Genomic DNA, 18,091 nt, shown 5'->3' with positions numbered 1-18,091 from the left:
TTGGAATTTGACTTCTTAATATTTTCTTTACCATATTCTCTGCTTAATTTCCAGTTCAGCTGTCTGCTCCCAAACTCCATCGCATTGTACAGGGCTCTTTGACCAGTGCTGCCTGGATCAGGTTATCTTTGCGGTACAGGCAGTTTCTTTCTTTTTCTCTCCTATTTTCGGAACAATGAACTTAATACCAATTAAACTTTCTGGTATTTCATGTGAACTGAAGTATGGAATTCATTCTATTTCTGCATGAAATAATGGAATGATTTTTAAATGCTGTGTATTCCTCCTTTGGGACATACAGTACCTAGAAATATGCTTGGAAATAGAGTACATTTACTACAACTATTATTTATCAATCTCCTTTGGCTGACATCCAAATAGGAATTTCTTAATAGTGAAGCAAAGTGTGGGTGCGGAAACGTGTTTTTATAGCAAGGGTTCTGACTGTCAGAGTGGCTGGATAGAACAACTAATGTATTTAAATTAGACCTGTGAGAACCTTGTAGTTTTTTATCAGCTGAAATATATAAAACTCGGTGTCTGGACAATGAAGCCTCAGTGATGGTGTTAGTCAGGGTCTAGTAAGGTGTGTGTACTGTCTGTCAGCTCTGCCACAGCACTGCTGTAACTCAGCACACTTAGGAAGCGCCACTCTTTCAGTCTACCCCAGTCATTTGTAATGCCCTGACTTGTAATGACCACAGGTATCCTTATCTACTTCAACAGTCCTGAGACAGACTGTATAGGAGTCAGTGTTATTTTCTAGCCTGACAATACAAAAATAACTATTAGGAGGTTGTTTACAGTAGTAAAAAGTAGGATTCATTTGGGCAATCTGAGACCCTGCAGTGTGCACAGAGAGGCTGTTGAAAAGAGCTCATCACTGTCTCAGCTTCAGCTCTTGTCCACGCTTCTTCCAGAGAAAGGTGGAAATGGATATCTAGGAGGATATCTTAAAAAATTCCAGTTCAGCTTTGTATTTATATAAAAAACAAAGTCCCCAACCTGTTGTCTTTGTCCCCAGCTGGGTCTCTAAACAAAATGCTTTTTACACCTGCTGAATTGAAGTGAGATGGTAAGTGTTGAGTAATATTCTGACCTCTGGCTTTCAGCTTCATCTGCAGCACTGTAGGATAACTGATGGCCCTTTCCAGCCAGGTGGCAGACACAGCAGTGGTCTTGGAAATACTGGTTTTAATGTTCAGAGAAAAAATGTGTCTCTCTGATGCTCATATTTTCAAGTTTCTTCTTTTCATTAAAAAAACAACCCCAAAACAGAAGCTCTCCATGTCTCCACTCTATCTTTCAGGCTGTTAGGGAGAGCACAGTGGGGGCATTTCTACATGATTTGCATTGAAATAGTGCAAATTAAGTGCCATGAATTTAATTACTTTTAAATCTTTCTCTTGAGGGTAATTTTGGTGCGGCACAGATAGTAACAACAGCTCACCTGTCTTGGAGGTGATGAATACCAACTCTGCTCTGCAGATGTAAATGTTACATTCAGACTTGCATATTATTAAGAAGATTATTTGGTGATAATGATAACCTTATCTAAAGCATGAACAGATTTCTCAGCACATTCCCCGCCATTTTCTGAAGTCTTTAATACCAACAGAGTAGATTCCTAGCCTGATGTGTTTCTATGCTGGTAGGTATTTGCTTTTATTTAACATTTACCAAGTGCTCCTCTGTTTTGTTTTCCCAGGGAAAGCATATATTTGAACATCCTTACAAATCCTCTTACAGTAGTCCTGTCTACAGTCTGGACTCCAAGAATTTGAGCTTTTTCCAGCTAAAGGATGGGGATTTAAAATCTCTGGAATGAGATTTGTGCTCTACTGTTTTACATAAAATCAGTCATACAGTTGGTTTCCTTCGTATGTACTTTGAGTGACATAGACAGTAATTCCATATCTTGCTCCTAGAATTGCTCTTTTGAGCATGTTGTATATATTTATGGTAAGCATACCGTGAAGCTTTCTGTTATCCTTTGCAGTGTGATGTGAGAAAGATAGTATTGTTCTTTTTAAAATACATTTTTCATTTAATGGACTTCTGGAAAAGTATTAAAAAGCCAGAAAGGTCAGGGAAAGCAGCAGAGGCCACTTTGGGGATGCCCTCCAGAGTTCCTGTTTCAAGTTGTTCAAACTTTAAAAGTATCTCTGACTTCATCTGTTGAGGTTCTTGATATTAAACTGTCTCAGCAAGCAAGTTGCTGAGATAATGTTTTAATTCCAAATTCTTTGGGCCATTCCAGTTGTTGCATGGCAACCTAGCTCCTAAGTAACAGAGTTAACAAGCACCTCAGCTAGGGTTTTAGCTTTGTTTTCTATTCGGTGTCTTGTATCAAACGCTCCATCCACTGAAGAATTAGTTTTCTTCTGATACAAACCAAAAGTTGTCTAATGCATAAAAAAGTTCATTGAAAAGCAAAACGCTCTACTTTATCCAAGTCTGGATACGGTACGATGCATATCTGTCTGGTAATGAGTTTGAGGAAGTTTCTGCCCTGCGCGAGGATTTACATTCTGTGGAGCGTCGCCCTGTGTTAAGATGACTACAGATCCTCTGTTAAAGTCTGCTGGAATCTGTTGGCTATTTGTTGATTTTTATCACTCTTGAAAGAAGGCTGTTTAGAAATTTTGCTTTGAAAGTTTCCTTTGGAGCATGATTTAGTTCACATCTTTCATTGCATAATGTGCAATACATCTGAAAGATGCATCAAGAATTCTAGTGCAGATGTGAAAGATTTTTTCCTGACGCCAGTCAGTGGACTGTGATACCGGGCTGACTATTCCATTGCAGCTTCTGGCCTTTTTAATGACAAATACTAGCTCTCTTGTCCATGTAATAGCTTCTGTTTCCACAATACAGCCCCTTATGAAGAGCAAAGATGTGAATTTGACTGATGACTACCAGCTGGTGTTTTTCAAGGAGGTAGATAAGTATAGAGCCTTAACACCTCAAGGCAGAAATGCAACCTGGCATTTCCCTGGGTTGCAGGAGCTTTTGAAGGTTGCTCTGGATCATAGAAACCAACCCTGAGAGCACTTGTCCTGGGACTGCCAGATGAGAACTTACTCAAGGCATACCATCTTCATTTTCACTTGTGCCCACCTTTGCTTAGTTCTTAGGGATATTTGGCATACTTGTGGGTGTATCTGAAATGCAGATATTCCAGTGGGAATTGGGAGATCTTCCCTGCCTTTTGCTGTGTTGGAGCAGCAGAAAGAGCAGACTCTCTGAACCAGGTGCTGATCTCCTTGGGTTTTGCCTTTCTGAGATCTCTGTTGCCTAGGCTTCTGTGGAGAAGAACATGAGCTGAGCTTTCCAGTAGGTCTGGGTTATAGTTACAAACAAGGAAATGGATTTTGTTGTTCCATGTTAGATAAATCCCATGGGCTGTCAGAATCTCATTACCCAAAGAGGGAGGACTAGCAGAAGCCTGAGGGTGTTGGGTATTTATAGAGCAGATGTTTCTGCATGAGATGCTCATAAGGATGTATTTTCTGATATGTTAGTTACAACATTAAAACTGCAAATTTTGATGTCTGGATAACTTATTCATAGCATTAATTAGTTATTAATTTGATCCTGCAGAGTTTTCATGCTTATTTATGTGTGATATATGTGGGAATTTTTTCTTGAGGCATTAATTTTCAGTAAATTTTTCTATATTTGAAGATACAGCAAGTGATATCAGCAAGCCACACTCTTACTGATGCACTTTTGTAGCATCTTTTTCAGTTACAACCTTATTAATGTCTACTTTAATCCTAATATAAATCAAGAAATAAGAAAGCAGAATACAAAATACTGTGATGCTGTAACCAAACCAGGAAAAGTGTGGTAGCACAAATGGACCGTAGAAGAATCTCTTATGAATGGACCATGGGGCAAGAAAGGTGTGAAGGACTAATTTTGACAAAATTTGATTGATTTATTTTTTTAAGTCCGCAAGCGTTTCCTATGTGTTTTAGCGCTCTATTTCTAGGACTTAATGAGGGAATGTGAACAGCTCCAGATAAGACCATTTTTAGTGCACTGCTGTCACTGGCTTAAGAAGTCATGTTCCACTTCAATGGATGTACTATAAGGTGGAGCTACTCTCGTTTATTGTTGTAACTCCTGAGAGGTATCACAGAGAATTTGAACTCTTAATTTCAGTTTCATAAAGACTTTACATTAAAATTCAGATTTTAATACAAAAGGATTAGTACAACTGAAGATGGAAAAACAGCACACAGGATTCTCTCTTCCATATATCCTGTGGAATCATATTTTAATATCCACTTTACCTGCTTGTATCAGCCATTGCTAGAGGTGAGGCTCTGTGTTAGGATTTTGGAAAAGGATTCATTTATCTGTGCATTTCATTTGTGTTCTTAATTGAAAGTTAATGTGCTGTTACAGCAACCAACTCACAATTAAGTGTCTTCAGATTTTGAGAGGTCTTTGAGAAAATGTTGTTTTTTTCCTAGTCATCCAATTAACATGCCAGTCTGCCTGGTGATGGGGGAACATGGGAGGGGACCGTGATTGATTTATTAATTACTTGGAGATTGGTAGTCCCTCTGGTTAGTTAAAAAGAAAAATTGGCTGCACGATTCTGATAGCAGAATGTAATGGTTGTATCCTGAGCTTTTGAGAGCTAACCTTACATGGGTTTGTGGAATTCAAAGACCCTAAAAGCTGAAAGGGTTGCCTGTGTTGTTGAAATTAGTGCATTACAGCTCTGAGAAAACCTTCCATATAGGTGGTGCCAGTGAGCACTGCTAAGAATCATTTGGTCACTTCATCCCATTCCACCACCACCACCATTCCCCACCCCCCAAAATGGCAACATTTGTAAAATTTACTTGAATTTTACATTTATTGGGTAATAGCAGGTTGATGCTTATGGAAGGCTGGGGCTTCAGCATGTACTGTGCATGCTTGCTTGACACACTCTAAGAATTTGTGCAGTCATGATATGTGCGACTTTAACAATTCCAAGTAGCCTTTCACTGCTCTGTCTTGCATCTTCTGCCTGTGCCATTCTCTTGTGCAGTATTTTGAGAAATTTAAAGCCATATAAACATACTGACTGTCACCTTTTACTTTCTAAATGTCTCTGATCCAGGCTTTGTGCTGAATCTGCTGTACACAGTGTGAAAGGTGGGCTTTAAATGTCAAAATGCGTGATTTAAACTGGGTGGCAGTAATTTCCAGTCAGAAAGCTGGGGATACAGAACAGATTTGGCGAACCTTTGAGCAATCAAGGAGACAGCAGTTGCACATGGTGACTCTCATCTGATTTCACTGGAGCAGGTGGGGCCAAAGAAAGTGAAGAACCATTTTATACAACTTGTTACAGGACTGGTGCCACAGCCAGGGGTTCAGCTACTTAGACCATGGGACTTGCTTTGAGAAACCCGGTCTACTGGGGGCTGATGGGGTCCATCTGTCAGAGAAGGGGAAGAGCATATTTGATCATAACCTTACCAAGCTGATGAAGAGGGCTTTAAACTAAAGTTGCCAGGGCAAGTAAACCTCAATCTGTCCCACTCCTACCAGTTTGATGCCAGTTCCAGCAATAGATGCCCAGAGCCTGGAGAAGGGGTCACAGGTTAGTGGGAGAGCACCTGAAGAGCAGCACAAGGGAATTCCAGCCACCAAGTCAGCTTCATCAGGGACCCAACTTAAATGTCTCTATGCAGATGCACATAGCATAGGGAATAATTATTGCAAGAGGAGTTAGAGACATGAGCATGCCTGCAGGGTTGCAATCTTATTGGCATCAACAACTAGGGAAAATGTGGTCCCTCTCCAGAAGGAAACCCGGTTACCCAAGATATGCAGAAGACTGAGGTACTCAATGACTTTTTTGCTTTGGTCTTCACCTGCAAATGCTAGTGCCACACTGCTCAAGTTACAGAAGTCAAAGGCAGGGACTGGGAGGGTGAAGAACCACTGTTCTGCTGATTAAGGATACCAATTAAACCCAGACACCAGAGTGAAAAGAGTAGGAGTATTTTACTAGTGATAACCAATGTAACAGTGTAATACTGAAAACATGCATTAAGAAAAAGAAGAGTAGTGCACTTAAAGCAGCAAACAGGAAAAAACAGGGTAATGCATCAAATCCTTACTACACGAGAGAGAGAATGGAGATTAAGAAAAATACATCACCACTTGCATATATTATCATTGCCCAGACCCCAGTCCCTGGCAGCCCCGGTTACAGCGAGGATTTGCAGAGCCTGTCCCGGCAAGTGGGAAATCCTAGGCGGTGCGTCCACCCGTAGGTGAGGCTTCCAAAGTCACTGCAAACGGGCCGGCCTTGTATACCAGAGATCGGCAAGCCAGGATAGCTGGCAACTTTGTTTTGAGCGGAAAACATCTGGTTTCGTTCTCCTGTTGGATTCTATCCAAAGCCTGGCCAGGGCTTGGGGAGGAAAACCAAGGGAGTTTCTAACAAGGCCAGATACTTGGGTTCTCAGCCTTGAACAAGGCCAAACAAGGGAAGTTAGATACATTCTCTCCTCACTACTGATTATATTTTGTCTAAGGTGCATCTTTCACTAGCGAGTTTACGTACTTTATTAACGATTACAGACTAAGTTAGCAGCTTCAGCTTGGGGCCTGTTGTTCAGGCTTCAGTACTTCAAAGCTTTAGCACTTTTTACATCAGCGTAAGTGCATTGTTATAACTTAGTATAATACCTACTAGCACAATGGTTTCAGCTATGAAATATACAGGATTCATCTGTAGGTCGACTCTAGCTTGGGCTGGTTGTCCAAGACTCAGCACTTCAACCACACACTGTAGAAGATCAGGTTTGAGACCATCTAAGGAACCTGAAGGTGCACGAGTCCATGGGACCTGATGAGATGCATCCACAGGTCCTGAGGGAACTGGCAGATGAAGTGGCTAAGCCACTATCCATCATGTTTGACAAGTCATGGCAGTCTAGTGAAATTCCCTCTGACTGGGAAAAGGGAAACACAATCCCCACTTTTAAAAAGGGAAAAAAGGAAGATCCAGGGAACTACAGGCCAATAGATCTCACCTTTGTGCCCAGCAAGTTTGTGAAGTGGATCCTCCTGGAAACTACACTAGGGCACATGGAAAATAAGGAGGTGATCGGTGACAGCCAACATGGCTTCACTAAGGGGAAACTGTGCCTGACAAATTTGGTGACCTTCTATGATGGGGTTACAGCACTGGTGGATAAAGGAAGAGCAACTGACATCATCTACCTGGACTTGTGCAGAGCTTCTGACACTGTTCCACATGACATCCTTGTCTCTAAATTGGAGAGACATGGATGTGACGGATGGAGCACTCGGTGGCTGGATGGTCACACTCAGAGTTGTGGTCAATGGTTTGATGTCCAAGAGGAGAGCAGTGACGAGTGGCATCCTCAGGGGTGGGTGTTGGGACTTTTTTTTTAAGGTGGTGAAAGTATTTTTCAGATTAAAGTTCTGGCTTTGAAATTAATTTTTTTGTTTTGTGTATTGTTTGCTCTGAAAATTCCTGTCCAGTTTAAGGTATATCACTGTACTCGCCAGCAACTCAGAAAAATGTGTTTATAGGCACCTCTGTGACTGTGTTCCCCTTTCCATTCAGATTCAGGGAGTTGCAGGTGTGCATTGCCCATATTTTACTGAATTTTAATAGGTTATTCAGGCTACAGACTGCTTTGCCTCCAACTTGTTCATCCAGGGCAATGGGCTCTTCATAAATGCAGTATAAATCAATGCACCTTCAACTTTATGGTGAAGGTTAGAGGGCTAAATTTTCTTTCAAATCTCTCCTGTTAGGAATGTAAGTTCAGATGGATCAGAAGCACGCAGAAGACTAAGAGAGTGTGATGGCTTGGTGGATGCCCTCCTTCATGCTCTACAGTCTGCAGTTGGCAAGAAGGATACAGACAATAAGGTGAACTTGAGTATTAAAACTTAATGGATGTTTCCTTTAATTTAGGCTGAATTGTTGCATTGGGATCTGACTTCTGTTTGCTGGTATCAGAAGGGGATTGTGCTTGCCTCAGAAAAATATAGTAATTATCTTCCTCTCTGTCATGTTATCTTGTGTGGCTGATGAGGTGAGCAAAGGCGAGTGGTTGTGATAGGTGGGGAGAGTAGTCCTTTATTATTGTCAGTGACATTATTGCTATTGTTCTGCGTTGCTTAATTGACATTTTTAAGTGCAGTCTCCAAATCAGAATTGAATCCCACTGTATTATGTTTTGCACAATACCAGCAAAGGAGTCAGTTCCCATTTTAAATACTTTATTCAGCACCATCTCTAAAGACTGTAGTGTTTAGACATTAAGATACATCTTCAGGCCAGCAGCACGTTCTTTGTGGCTTTTTTTTTTTTAGGTGCAGATTTTGAATAATCTGTTTCTATCATCATCTATCCTGTGGTGCTTAAAAGCATATTTATATGCATAAGGAATATCATAAGTTTAACCTGCTTAAAAAAGAAAGAGCATACTATTGCTTTATAACACCAGTAAGGCTTGTAAAGTATCGTTATTCTATTCTTTTTGAGTCCCACCATGTGATGGACTGTACAAGGGAATTATAAAGCCCTGTCACTTAATCAGATAATTTTTGAAGAGGATTTTGTAACCACCTGGTGGTTTCCATTGCAACCTACAGAGCATTGCTCTTGTCAGAACCTTATGTGCTATGGATTAGCTATTACTACAGGACGTGTGTTCTCATTTAAATCCTCACAGGACCTAGGTTTTGACCCAGAGAAAATTTAATAAAATGGGCCCTGTGGAGTTAGTAAAGGTTGGAAAAATGAGAGAGAGGCTTGTATTAAAATAAGATCCTTATATGATCATTTTCTGCTGTGTCTTTGATCTTCTGGTGAATTGTATTCTTTATGTAAGATCAGGTGGTATATTTGATTAGAGAGTTTTCATTTTGAATGGGTACTATTTATGAAGCACTTCACTTTTGGAAGAATAAAATTGGTTTTAGAACAAGAACAAACCTTAATTTGAGGGGTCTTGACTAAATCTTCCTTGAAAGCTACGCTGTTTTCCTGGGGCAGGTGGTCTTCTTTTAAATTCTCCCAAACCTCCACTGCATAATATAATGGTTTGCAAATAAGAAGGTGCAATATTTCTAATAACATAAATTTTTCTGTAACAGTCTGTGGAGAACTGTGTGTGCATCATGCGGAACCTTTCCTATCATGTCCACAAAGAGGTCCCTGGAGCTGATAAGTACCAAGAACTAGATGCCAGTCAGACTACGAGCATGGGAGGCTCTCAGAAGAAAAAGAAAGACGATGCTGGTTGTTTTGGTGGGAAAAAAGCTAAAGGTACGTGTTGCGGAGAGCTCAGAACTGGAAGTGGATTTGGGGGTAAATTTTGCTGTGTAGGCCTAGGGCTCTTGCAGTCACATTCATCATGCTGGTTTAGAATGATGCAATTCGTGGAGGTACGTGTCTGTGGTGTCATGGCATGTGTTCACCTTCCTTTTTGCGTTACTACTAGATATTTGGGAATTTTTTTCTGTGATTGCTATAGTTTTGTTTGGCTTGAAATAGGAATGGTGCATGCTAACAGATGACACTCTGCTGTTGGACAAAGGTGGACGTGCTCTGCCTCTCCTCTGCATTGCTATGTTCTTCCATCTATCAGATCTATGCTTATTCTGCTTGCTTGGCTCCATAGCGTGGCCTCTGGAAGCCAAGCCAGCGTGCGTTCATCCCCATGCATGGTAGTCCTGTCTGGACGTCTTCCATGCCTTCAGCCTCTTACATTTGAAAACAAACTAAAAGCCAACCCTCCCACTCACAATCAAAATATACAACCTCCTAATTCTGTCACTCTTTCAGTAATTTAAATTGCAGACATGATTTTGTAGCTTTTAATTGTCAGTCACTTTTAGACCTGTTCTATCCTCTGGGGCATGAGTGTTGCAAATGAGTTTCATTACAAGAGAGGATTAATAGTCTCAGTAACCACCCTTCCATCTCTACTTTAGAAAGAGACACTCAAATTATATCCTTTTTCTTTGTTGTTTTAGAGAAATTACTATTCTAGACTGAAATCACATATAATTAACTCCATTTTGTGTCTAGGCTCCATTCTTCTCATTCATGTGTACTCGTATCCTGGCTTTCTATTTATAGCTAGGTCTAAGCAAGGTTTTGGTTCTGAAGAGCCAATATGGAATTGTTTGAACTTGATGGACTGGGTGCTGCACGTTACTCTTCCTTTTATCTGACCTGTACATGTTATTAAAATGTTACGTGTTTCCATATGTGTTAGGGAAGTCATCACAGTGTGACCTTGGTTTTGCAGACTAGTCTGTCATCAGCTAGATTTAAACTGTGTTTAAAATAAAATAAAAAATCGATGGGAATCTTTTAATGATTGGGGGGGGGGCGGGGGAGTAAAGAAAGAATTTTACCTGGCTGGCCAGCCTGTTCTCACAGTGAATTACTAAAACTTCAGTGTGATACCCATTGGAAACCTCGAACATGCACTGACTTGAGCCTGTTCCCTGCCACTTGCGGTCCCTGTTGTTTTGCTGCTTGAGAGCAGCACAGTCAGTGAAAACATTTTTAGACATAAAAGCTGTGAGTGTGCCCTGTGGGAGGAGGGAAATGTGCTGATTGAGAACTGTCATCATCCTCTTGATGGCAGCGAAAAGCGAGCGCTCTCAGGTGGCTGTCCTTTGACAAGCGTCTGCCTCTTTCCTCTGGGGCTGACCCGTATACTTTCTGTGTCTGTATGCCCTGATAGTTTCTGTTTATCAGTCAAAGCATCTGATCATGTCTTTTTGGACAAATTGGTCTCAAAATCATCTGACACTGAGGATGAACCCACAGATTTCAGTGAGCAGTGCAGGCACTTGGTGGCAGCTTGGGTTTAGCTCTGTGTGTTCAGCGGGAAATGACAATTTCTGAAGTATGTTTTAACTTTTTTTTCCCCTCCTTTTTGCAGTATTCTTTTTAAAGTGTGCAATTCTTTAGAGGGAAATAACTGGTAATAATGCTGAGCTCACAGTTGGTAGTGTGTAGATCAGAAGGATAGAGGGAGACAGGCAACTGTTTGACTTAAAAAATAAAAATTGAAATACAATAATAATTGTGCTTTTAAAATCACAAAGAGAAGCTTCCTTTTCTCACTATTTATGTGAATACTGAATTTATGTGATCTGAACCTGCATTAATTTTCTCTAGTCTAGGACTTCAAAATAGATCAGTTCTCCCCTCTTGTTCTCTTAATCTTGCAGTGTTTCTATGTTTATTTTATTTTATTTCATGGTCATTGATCATGGCATTTTAAACACCTCTGCAAAGGGCTGATCATCCTGTCCCCTCAGTTCTGTGAGCACCTTTTCATTAATGATTGAGGTTTTTTCAGTAGGAACAAAAGGGAGAAAGTGGAATATCTTGTTTTGGTTTGTTTTTTTAATTGATTGAAGTTCTGTAGTATTCTTGTAACACTCAGGCTTTGAACCTATTCTGTGAAATTCTACCTCTTTGTGACTATTCCTTTGTATTTTCTTCCTTCCTGTAAATTTTTGTTTTTCTTTTGCTGCTTTTCTGGTAATTAGAGGAGTGGTTCAATCAAGGTGAGTCTTTGCAATACTTTTTCATCATCACCATAATATGCTTTGTTCAGCTTTACATGCAAGGCTAAGAGCTGAGATCAAGGTCTTGTTCATTCACCTTCTCCTCTGCTCCCCCAGTGCATCCACCTGTTCATTTCAGTAGGCATGGAAATCCTCAAATTGAGTGAGCGTTTGCAATTTGGTCTTCCCACAGCGCAAATAGAAAAGACAAGGTTTATTCCTGGTGTAGGTGCATTTGCAACTGGCCTGATGACCTCATGAGAGAGGGAACACTTAAGTGCGCAGGTTGCCTCGCCAACCCAGTTGTATCAAAGAGCTGGCTTTGCTAGCTGGTCTGGGTAGCAGTAGCCATGAAGGCTTCACAGCTTGGATGTGTATTCTCAGGGATCCTTGCTATATTGTTAGCTTGGGCACACACACCTGGGCTGCTGTATCTTTATTGCTGGCACTCAGACTAGCTAAGCAAAGCTACCCCCAGTAAATGCTGCGGGGAATATGCCCTTTAGTTTTCATCCCAGTGCAGTGAGTAAAATTGCAATTGGAATACACAAGGCTGTGGCTAAACTTTGCCTCCCTGGCTTCTCAGCTGGGAAGTTGTTAGGCTGTGAGTGCCCTGGAGACTTCCAGTGTGTTACTGAGACTGACTTAGGGGTAAAGGCAGGGTCATTTTCAGTTTGTGACATTTTCTTCAGATGAGTGGGTTCTGGAGGTGGAGTCAAAGGAGAAACCTTGGGAGGAAAAACCCCAAAAACCACCAAAAAAACCCCACAAACCTAATTGCTCCACCCAACAAATGGTGCTCAGTAGCGTTCTGCAAGACACTACTTTCAGACATGAGTGGTGAGCCTGGGGAGGATGGGCATGTTGGCAAGACAGAGCTCAGCCCTTGCTTTCTGTTGCTCCGCTGCAGTTCGGTTCAGTGGGTAAATTAACAAGAACAGTATTGACTGTTGGGGGCGGGGGGTGTTGTTATGAAGAATCTTTTTCCCTTCAACTTTTTTAACCAGAAAAAAAGCATTTGGAAATTAATCCTTCAGCAAAAATGGTCTAGCTGAATAGCTGTTTTGATTATCCAGTAAAACAAAATGACATTTGAGGAAGATCAACAACAACATTAGTGGTTAATAACACTGGGTCACACTTCAAAGTCCATACTGAGTTTCTGACAGATTGAAAATGCCGAAGGTCATGTTTTGGTTGTTTCTTACATAATGAAGGGGGGGGCAGGGGGAGAGAGAGGGAAAGAATTTTAATCCTACTGTTTCAGAGACTGTAAATTGCGTCTTGCACAAGCAAGTCTCATGTCAGGCAGTTTTCCCAAACCAGAGTGCTCTGCCAATTCCTACAGCCAGGTCTCATAAAACAGACCTGTCAGCAGGCATGTTCAAAACTGTCTGTCTCTTGGCAAAGTTCGGAGCTATGCTTCTGATCCAACATTATTATCTTTTCTCTGCCATACCTTGGGCTGCAAAACTTGGAGAACAGGGAGAGGCATAGATGGTCAGCAGTTGAAATGTACAAAACCAGGATCTTAAACTTCTTTTCTCCTGCTAGTGTGGCCATTTCAGCATCCCTGTGCACTAGCATTACTGACAGACAGGCTTGAGTGACAGATGGGTGGTGTTAAGAGTTACAGAAACTGGCAGTGAAGCTGGTTTTCTGATGGTATCAGTCAGGCCAGGGGATGGCTGAAAGATTTGTAATTGGTGACTCTTGAACTTGCTAAATTGGGTCACCTTTTTAGAAACTGCAAACCAGTATTTGTGGATCCTGTAAAAATCAAATGGGAAAAATACCAGCTGGACTTCAGATTAAAACCTTTGCCTTTTAGAAGGATTTCTTTTGGAATCTTCTTGCAGCTTGGTCACCTTTTCTCTATAGGAAAGCCCTGGAAAATGTAGGCGCCTCAGGTATTTCTGAACCTGGCCCTTGCTCAAGTAATTTGTAGAGTTGAAACCCCCTTGGTCAGAGCTCTGTGTTCTGAATTGCTTCCATTTGTAAACAGCTGGCAGCTTCTGATTTGAACAGATGTGGGTTTTGCCTGCAAGGTGGGTTAGTTTCTGAAAAGACTGAGACGAACTAGCAAAGGCTTTATAGAAGATGGCTGGCATTTGCAATCTGGCCCAGAAATTGGGAAAGAGTGACTGAAGATCACAGAGCACAGGTGGAGTGTGCTGTCCTAATGAAAGATGGTTTAGTAAGTAGGCAGCTGCTTCTGCATTGCCCCCTGAAAAGATGTAGCAGCCAGCACTGCTCTCCTGGACAATCCCGTCCTTAAAAAGTTGTGCACAAATACATATTGCTTGCCAAACGTTGCACTAGAAAGAAGGGACCTCTTACTGTGCCATCTCAATTCTGCAGGGCTAATAGAAGTTCCAAACCCCAACGCTTAAATTAGAGAGAACTGAAATGAGTAGTTGTGTTGAATAGGGTCTGGCTCTCGGAGTAAGTGTTCCGAGGCTTAAACTAGCTCATGCCAGAGACATGAAATTCAGGGTCATGTGAAAAAACAGTTTGTCCTACTTGTAGATAGGATGGAGTCATATTTATTGGTCTCCCTTAAGTCTGTAATCTTTCCTAAACGCTGACTTCCTTCAGTGCTTTTTTTTTTTTCCTCCCTGTGCCCTGCTTTTTCCTGTCAATGCTCTAAGAGTCAGCAAGGGTTTGCAGACAGTAACCGGGTTCAGCTGCCATTATGAAATGCAGCGTCCTTTGGTGATGCACAGCATTTTTTCTTTCTGGTATTTGGTTTCCCAAGCAACGTGTTTCTTGTTCTTTCATGGAGCAAAAACTTGATGGAGTTCTCCAAAGTGCAGCTATTTCCTGTCCCTTCCTTTAGAAAAGATACCTTTCCACGGAGTGGCATGGTACCTGGTTGCATGACCTTTTGGCAGCTTCGATGGGCTTTTTCATACTTTAATTAAGCAAATTACTTCGGATGAACAGAACTTCTAGATGCATGTTTTGTTTTGCACAGTAGTTAAAGCTAGCTGGTCTTTTTGCAGTGTTGGCATTTCAAAACGAAGTGTGTGATATTCCCAAAGAAAGGGAAAGGATGGAATACTACCTTGACGTTTGGTGTTTTTTCCTCTTCGTGCTATTTCTAAATATTTCCATTGGTATTTAAAAGCTCTATTTCTTCACTGCATATATTCATCCTCTTGTCAAGTGGAAAGGTAGAGTAGCCCATTGAATTCACTGTGCAGGAGCTGTATGGGCTCCCTGCTGTAACAGGGCAGGGATTGGTCTTTCCCATTTTGTGACCTAATCCCATTTAAGGGTCAGACTAATCTCCACATTGCATTTTCAAAGACCATTTTCCTGTTTGCTTTTAAGCATCCTGACTGGTGGAGATCTCTGCCCTTCTTGTAAACCTCCGTTAACAGCTTGGTAGAGTCCCTGTTCAGAAGCCGCCTCTGGCAGCTTAAATGGTTACCAGTTCAGAACAATTCATCCCACCGCCCCTGCCTTCCCTGCTCTTGAGTTAGAGGGACTAAATAACTTGATTTCCCCCCTCAGAATAATTTGGGAAAGCTAAATTGTACACTGGTGTCCACAGAAGCCATGCAGATTCCTGCACTTCTTTCCAAATCATTCTCTGCTGTCAGTACTTCTCTGATGCCTGGTTATCCCACAGCATCCGTACTGGTTTACCCATGGCAGTGTGTCTCCTTGGGGGGAGAAGACGGGATGAAAATTAATCCTTCCCTCCCCAGCTGTTTACATAACCTCGGATTCCCAGCCCAGCTAAAACTAAAGTCCAGGTTTTGTTCTGCTTTCTATGAAGAACTGTATAAATTAAAGCTGATGTTGTGGTTTGAAACTGTCTCTTAGCAAAAGTATGGAATTATTTTCATTAGCTTCTAATAAATAGTCAAAATGGCACTGTATTGATTGAAGGGGAAATCAAGGTCAATGTGTTGGCTGCTGTCTGTACAATATATTAAATCTAGGCCTTCCTGCCTGATAGTCGCACTGAGAATAGAGAGGCTGCAAAGCAAGTCTGTTGTTTTTTGCTTTGCTGCTCAATTTCTGTTTCAGCTAAGCTTCAGGTCAAAATTCCCCTGAAAACAAGAAGTCAATACTGGCCTTCTGAGTTTTGCCAAGAAAGGAAATGGCATGATTTTCCAAGGTTTTAAGCACTCAGAATGTTTGTGGATCAACCTGAAAGTAGATTTTTGTCCCTAAATTGCTCATGCTTAAACCACAGCTCTGCAGCTGGATTGCAAGTCAGATATGTACGAATGGGGGTAGTAGTCTGGGATTTATATTCTGAGTCCGTATCTTCTCTCATCTTGTAGATGCACATGACAGTAACTTACCTGTCAATATGCTGACAGTCTTTTCCATCTGTTGTCTCTTTTTTGCACAGGAAAGAAGAATGGAGATTTGGACAGGAATTTTGATACACTTGATTTGCCTAAGCGGTCTGAAGCAGCAAAAGGTAATGCTAATGTTTGTGCTTTTGGAAATAACAAGTAGTCTGGGAGCTGAAGGCTCTTAAAGGAACCTGAGATGTGAGCACATTGGTCTGATCTCTTTGTTTTGTATTCAGTTAATTGAAATAATGGATGTGTCAGTGCCTGCTCTTATCTGGTATTCAATACTGGATATAACTAGCTTTTGTATAAAGCTGCTGAATCGGTGGAATCTTGAAGAAACCCCTGTGATTTGGTGTTAGGTGATTGTAACTCCATAGAGGGGTGAGTGTATGCTCTCTTCCTTTAGAAGTCCATTTTCAAATCGCTTGCACTAGATGTGAATGTAAGGAGTTACAAAATGCATTGAGTGAGTGTGTGTATCACTAACGTTTTCCCTTGCCTGGCATCTCTGTAGTTCTTCAGTGTTCCAGTGAATTAGAGAGTGACAGCAGGGAATAAATTCAGGTTTTTTGTCTTTGATCATAGTCAGTCTTCTGAATATGGTATTCCCCCATGTCTATAGTGAGTAGTACTTGTAGTTTTCCAAAATTGGGAGGTTCACTGAAAAATTGTTATGCATTTCAGGTTTGTATTTCAGCTCTAGTGCAAGTAAAATCACAAACAATCAGCATTCCCTTCCTACATGTGTGGTCCTCTTTTTAATTGGAGATTAGGAGATGATTTGGGATCTTGTCAGACTTCTTACAGCATTGGACAGTGTTCTGAAACTCGCACAGATTTTCATTTGAAGTGTGGGCAATGACATTGCAAAGATTCAGCCATTGTCATGGCAACGACTGTGGGGCCACCCTGTCAACCTAGCCTTGCAGGAAAAGCTCTTCAATAGCACCCTCACCTTAATGATCTGTGAATACCCAGAACTACCCGAGTATTATTCAACAGGGAAATCTTCAATTTCCTGCATCACTTGTACAATTTCAGAGAGTATGAAGAGACAGTGTAACTCAATGGAGAGATCCTTGGACTTGGGATACCTGAATTACGCTACTTTAGTGAACTTGATTGAATCAACTAATTTGTGCTTCAGTTTCCTTATTGTTAACTGAGGGCAGCAACAGAGGCCATATCTAACATCCTTAGAGAAATACTGATAGTAATGGTATAATAATTGTATGTGTAAAGTGCTGTTCTCTCACTTAAATTCATGGGCAGTGAAGCTCTGATTGATGATATGCAAACTAATCCTAATATATAGATGGATCTAATCTATTTACAGACATTCTTTACAATGGGTACAGTTTCTAGGCTAGTGTCTAAACATTAGTTTTCATTTGGTGCATTATTGCAGAAGATGCTAATGCACCTATTAAAAGGTGTAATGCCATCCTAATTTGGAGAGTTGCAGGAAACTTCTAAGCAACCTTCACTTTAATGCCATCATTTCAGGGCTGGGCACTGATTACACTGCAGAGCAAGGAGACATCTTAAAGATGCAGAAAAATAAAGGAATGCAAAATGTAGTGAGGGCTTCAGCACTTTTATTCCTTTCTAAATGTGATTGGAATGTAGGTGCCACTAAAGGGGAGAGATGAAAATCAAGGATTTCTGCAAAAAAATAGATTTTGCATAAAATAAGATAAAAATCATTCATGTGGCTCTGTTAATGGTAGAAGTGTTGTGGCATATCTGATGGGAGATGTATCTGTCTCTTTGAGTTTACACAGCTCTTTATTAATTGCTAGAAATCACACACTCTTGAGGAGATTTAGTTTGATTATTTCAAGATACCCCCATTTAATCTAAGATAAATAGATTTTTAATCTGTCTACATATCTAATGCTAGATTAGGGCAGATTAATCCCACAGCACTTTGAAAGAAGCCCTTTGATTTGGGAAAAGGAATGAGAAACTATTTGCTTGTGTGCTAAGAGTAAAAACATAAATTCAGTGATGTGGTTTTGTTTACTTTTTTACTAGTAGTTTGCTGCTAAGCATCTAGTTCCTGGATATTAAAGGTTCTAACAAGATTGCTAGGACTTTGAGTTGGTCAGTAAGATAAGAAAAATTAAATTGCAGTTTTAAAGCTCTTAAAAGCTCTGGTCCATCTATGC

General features: G+C 40.9%; 1 protein-coding gene across 11 annotated transcripts in view; it reads left to right on the top strand.

Annotated features, from left to right (window-relative positions):
• Positions 1–18,091, top strand: part of ARVCF (ARVCF, delta catenin family member) — a 287,342-nt gene that overhangs the window by 225,114 nt on the left and 44,137 nt on the right. For 10 of the 11 annotated variants that reach the window (XM_026859522.1, XM_026859519.1, XM_026859513.1 and 7 more), the window contains 4 exons: positions 7,810–7,927; positions 9,160–9,331; positions 11,581–11,598; positions 15,971–16,042. In XM_026859522.1, the coding sequence (XP_026715323.1) occupies positions 7,810–7,927; positions 9,160–9,331; positions 11,581–11,598; positions 15,971–16,042 (380 nt within the window). The remainder of the gene's footprint in view (positions 1–7,809; positions 7,928–9,159; positions 9,332–11,580; positions 11,599–15,970; positions 16,043–18,091) is intronic. The other variant, XM_026859516.1, reaches the window with a different exon arrangement.

The sequence above is a fragment of the Athene cunicularia genome, assembly GCF_003259725.1.
Source record: "Athene cunicularia isolate RWA chromosome 15 unlocalized genomic scaffold, athCun1 chr15_part1, whole genome shotgun sequence".
NCBI classification, from domain to species: Eukaryota; Metazoa; Chordata; class Aves; order Strigiformes; family Strigidae; genus Athene; species Athene cunicularia.
Note: the sequence above shows the minus strand (reverse complement) of the source record. Positions and strands in the feature narration are given on the sequence as shown.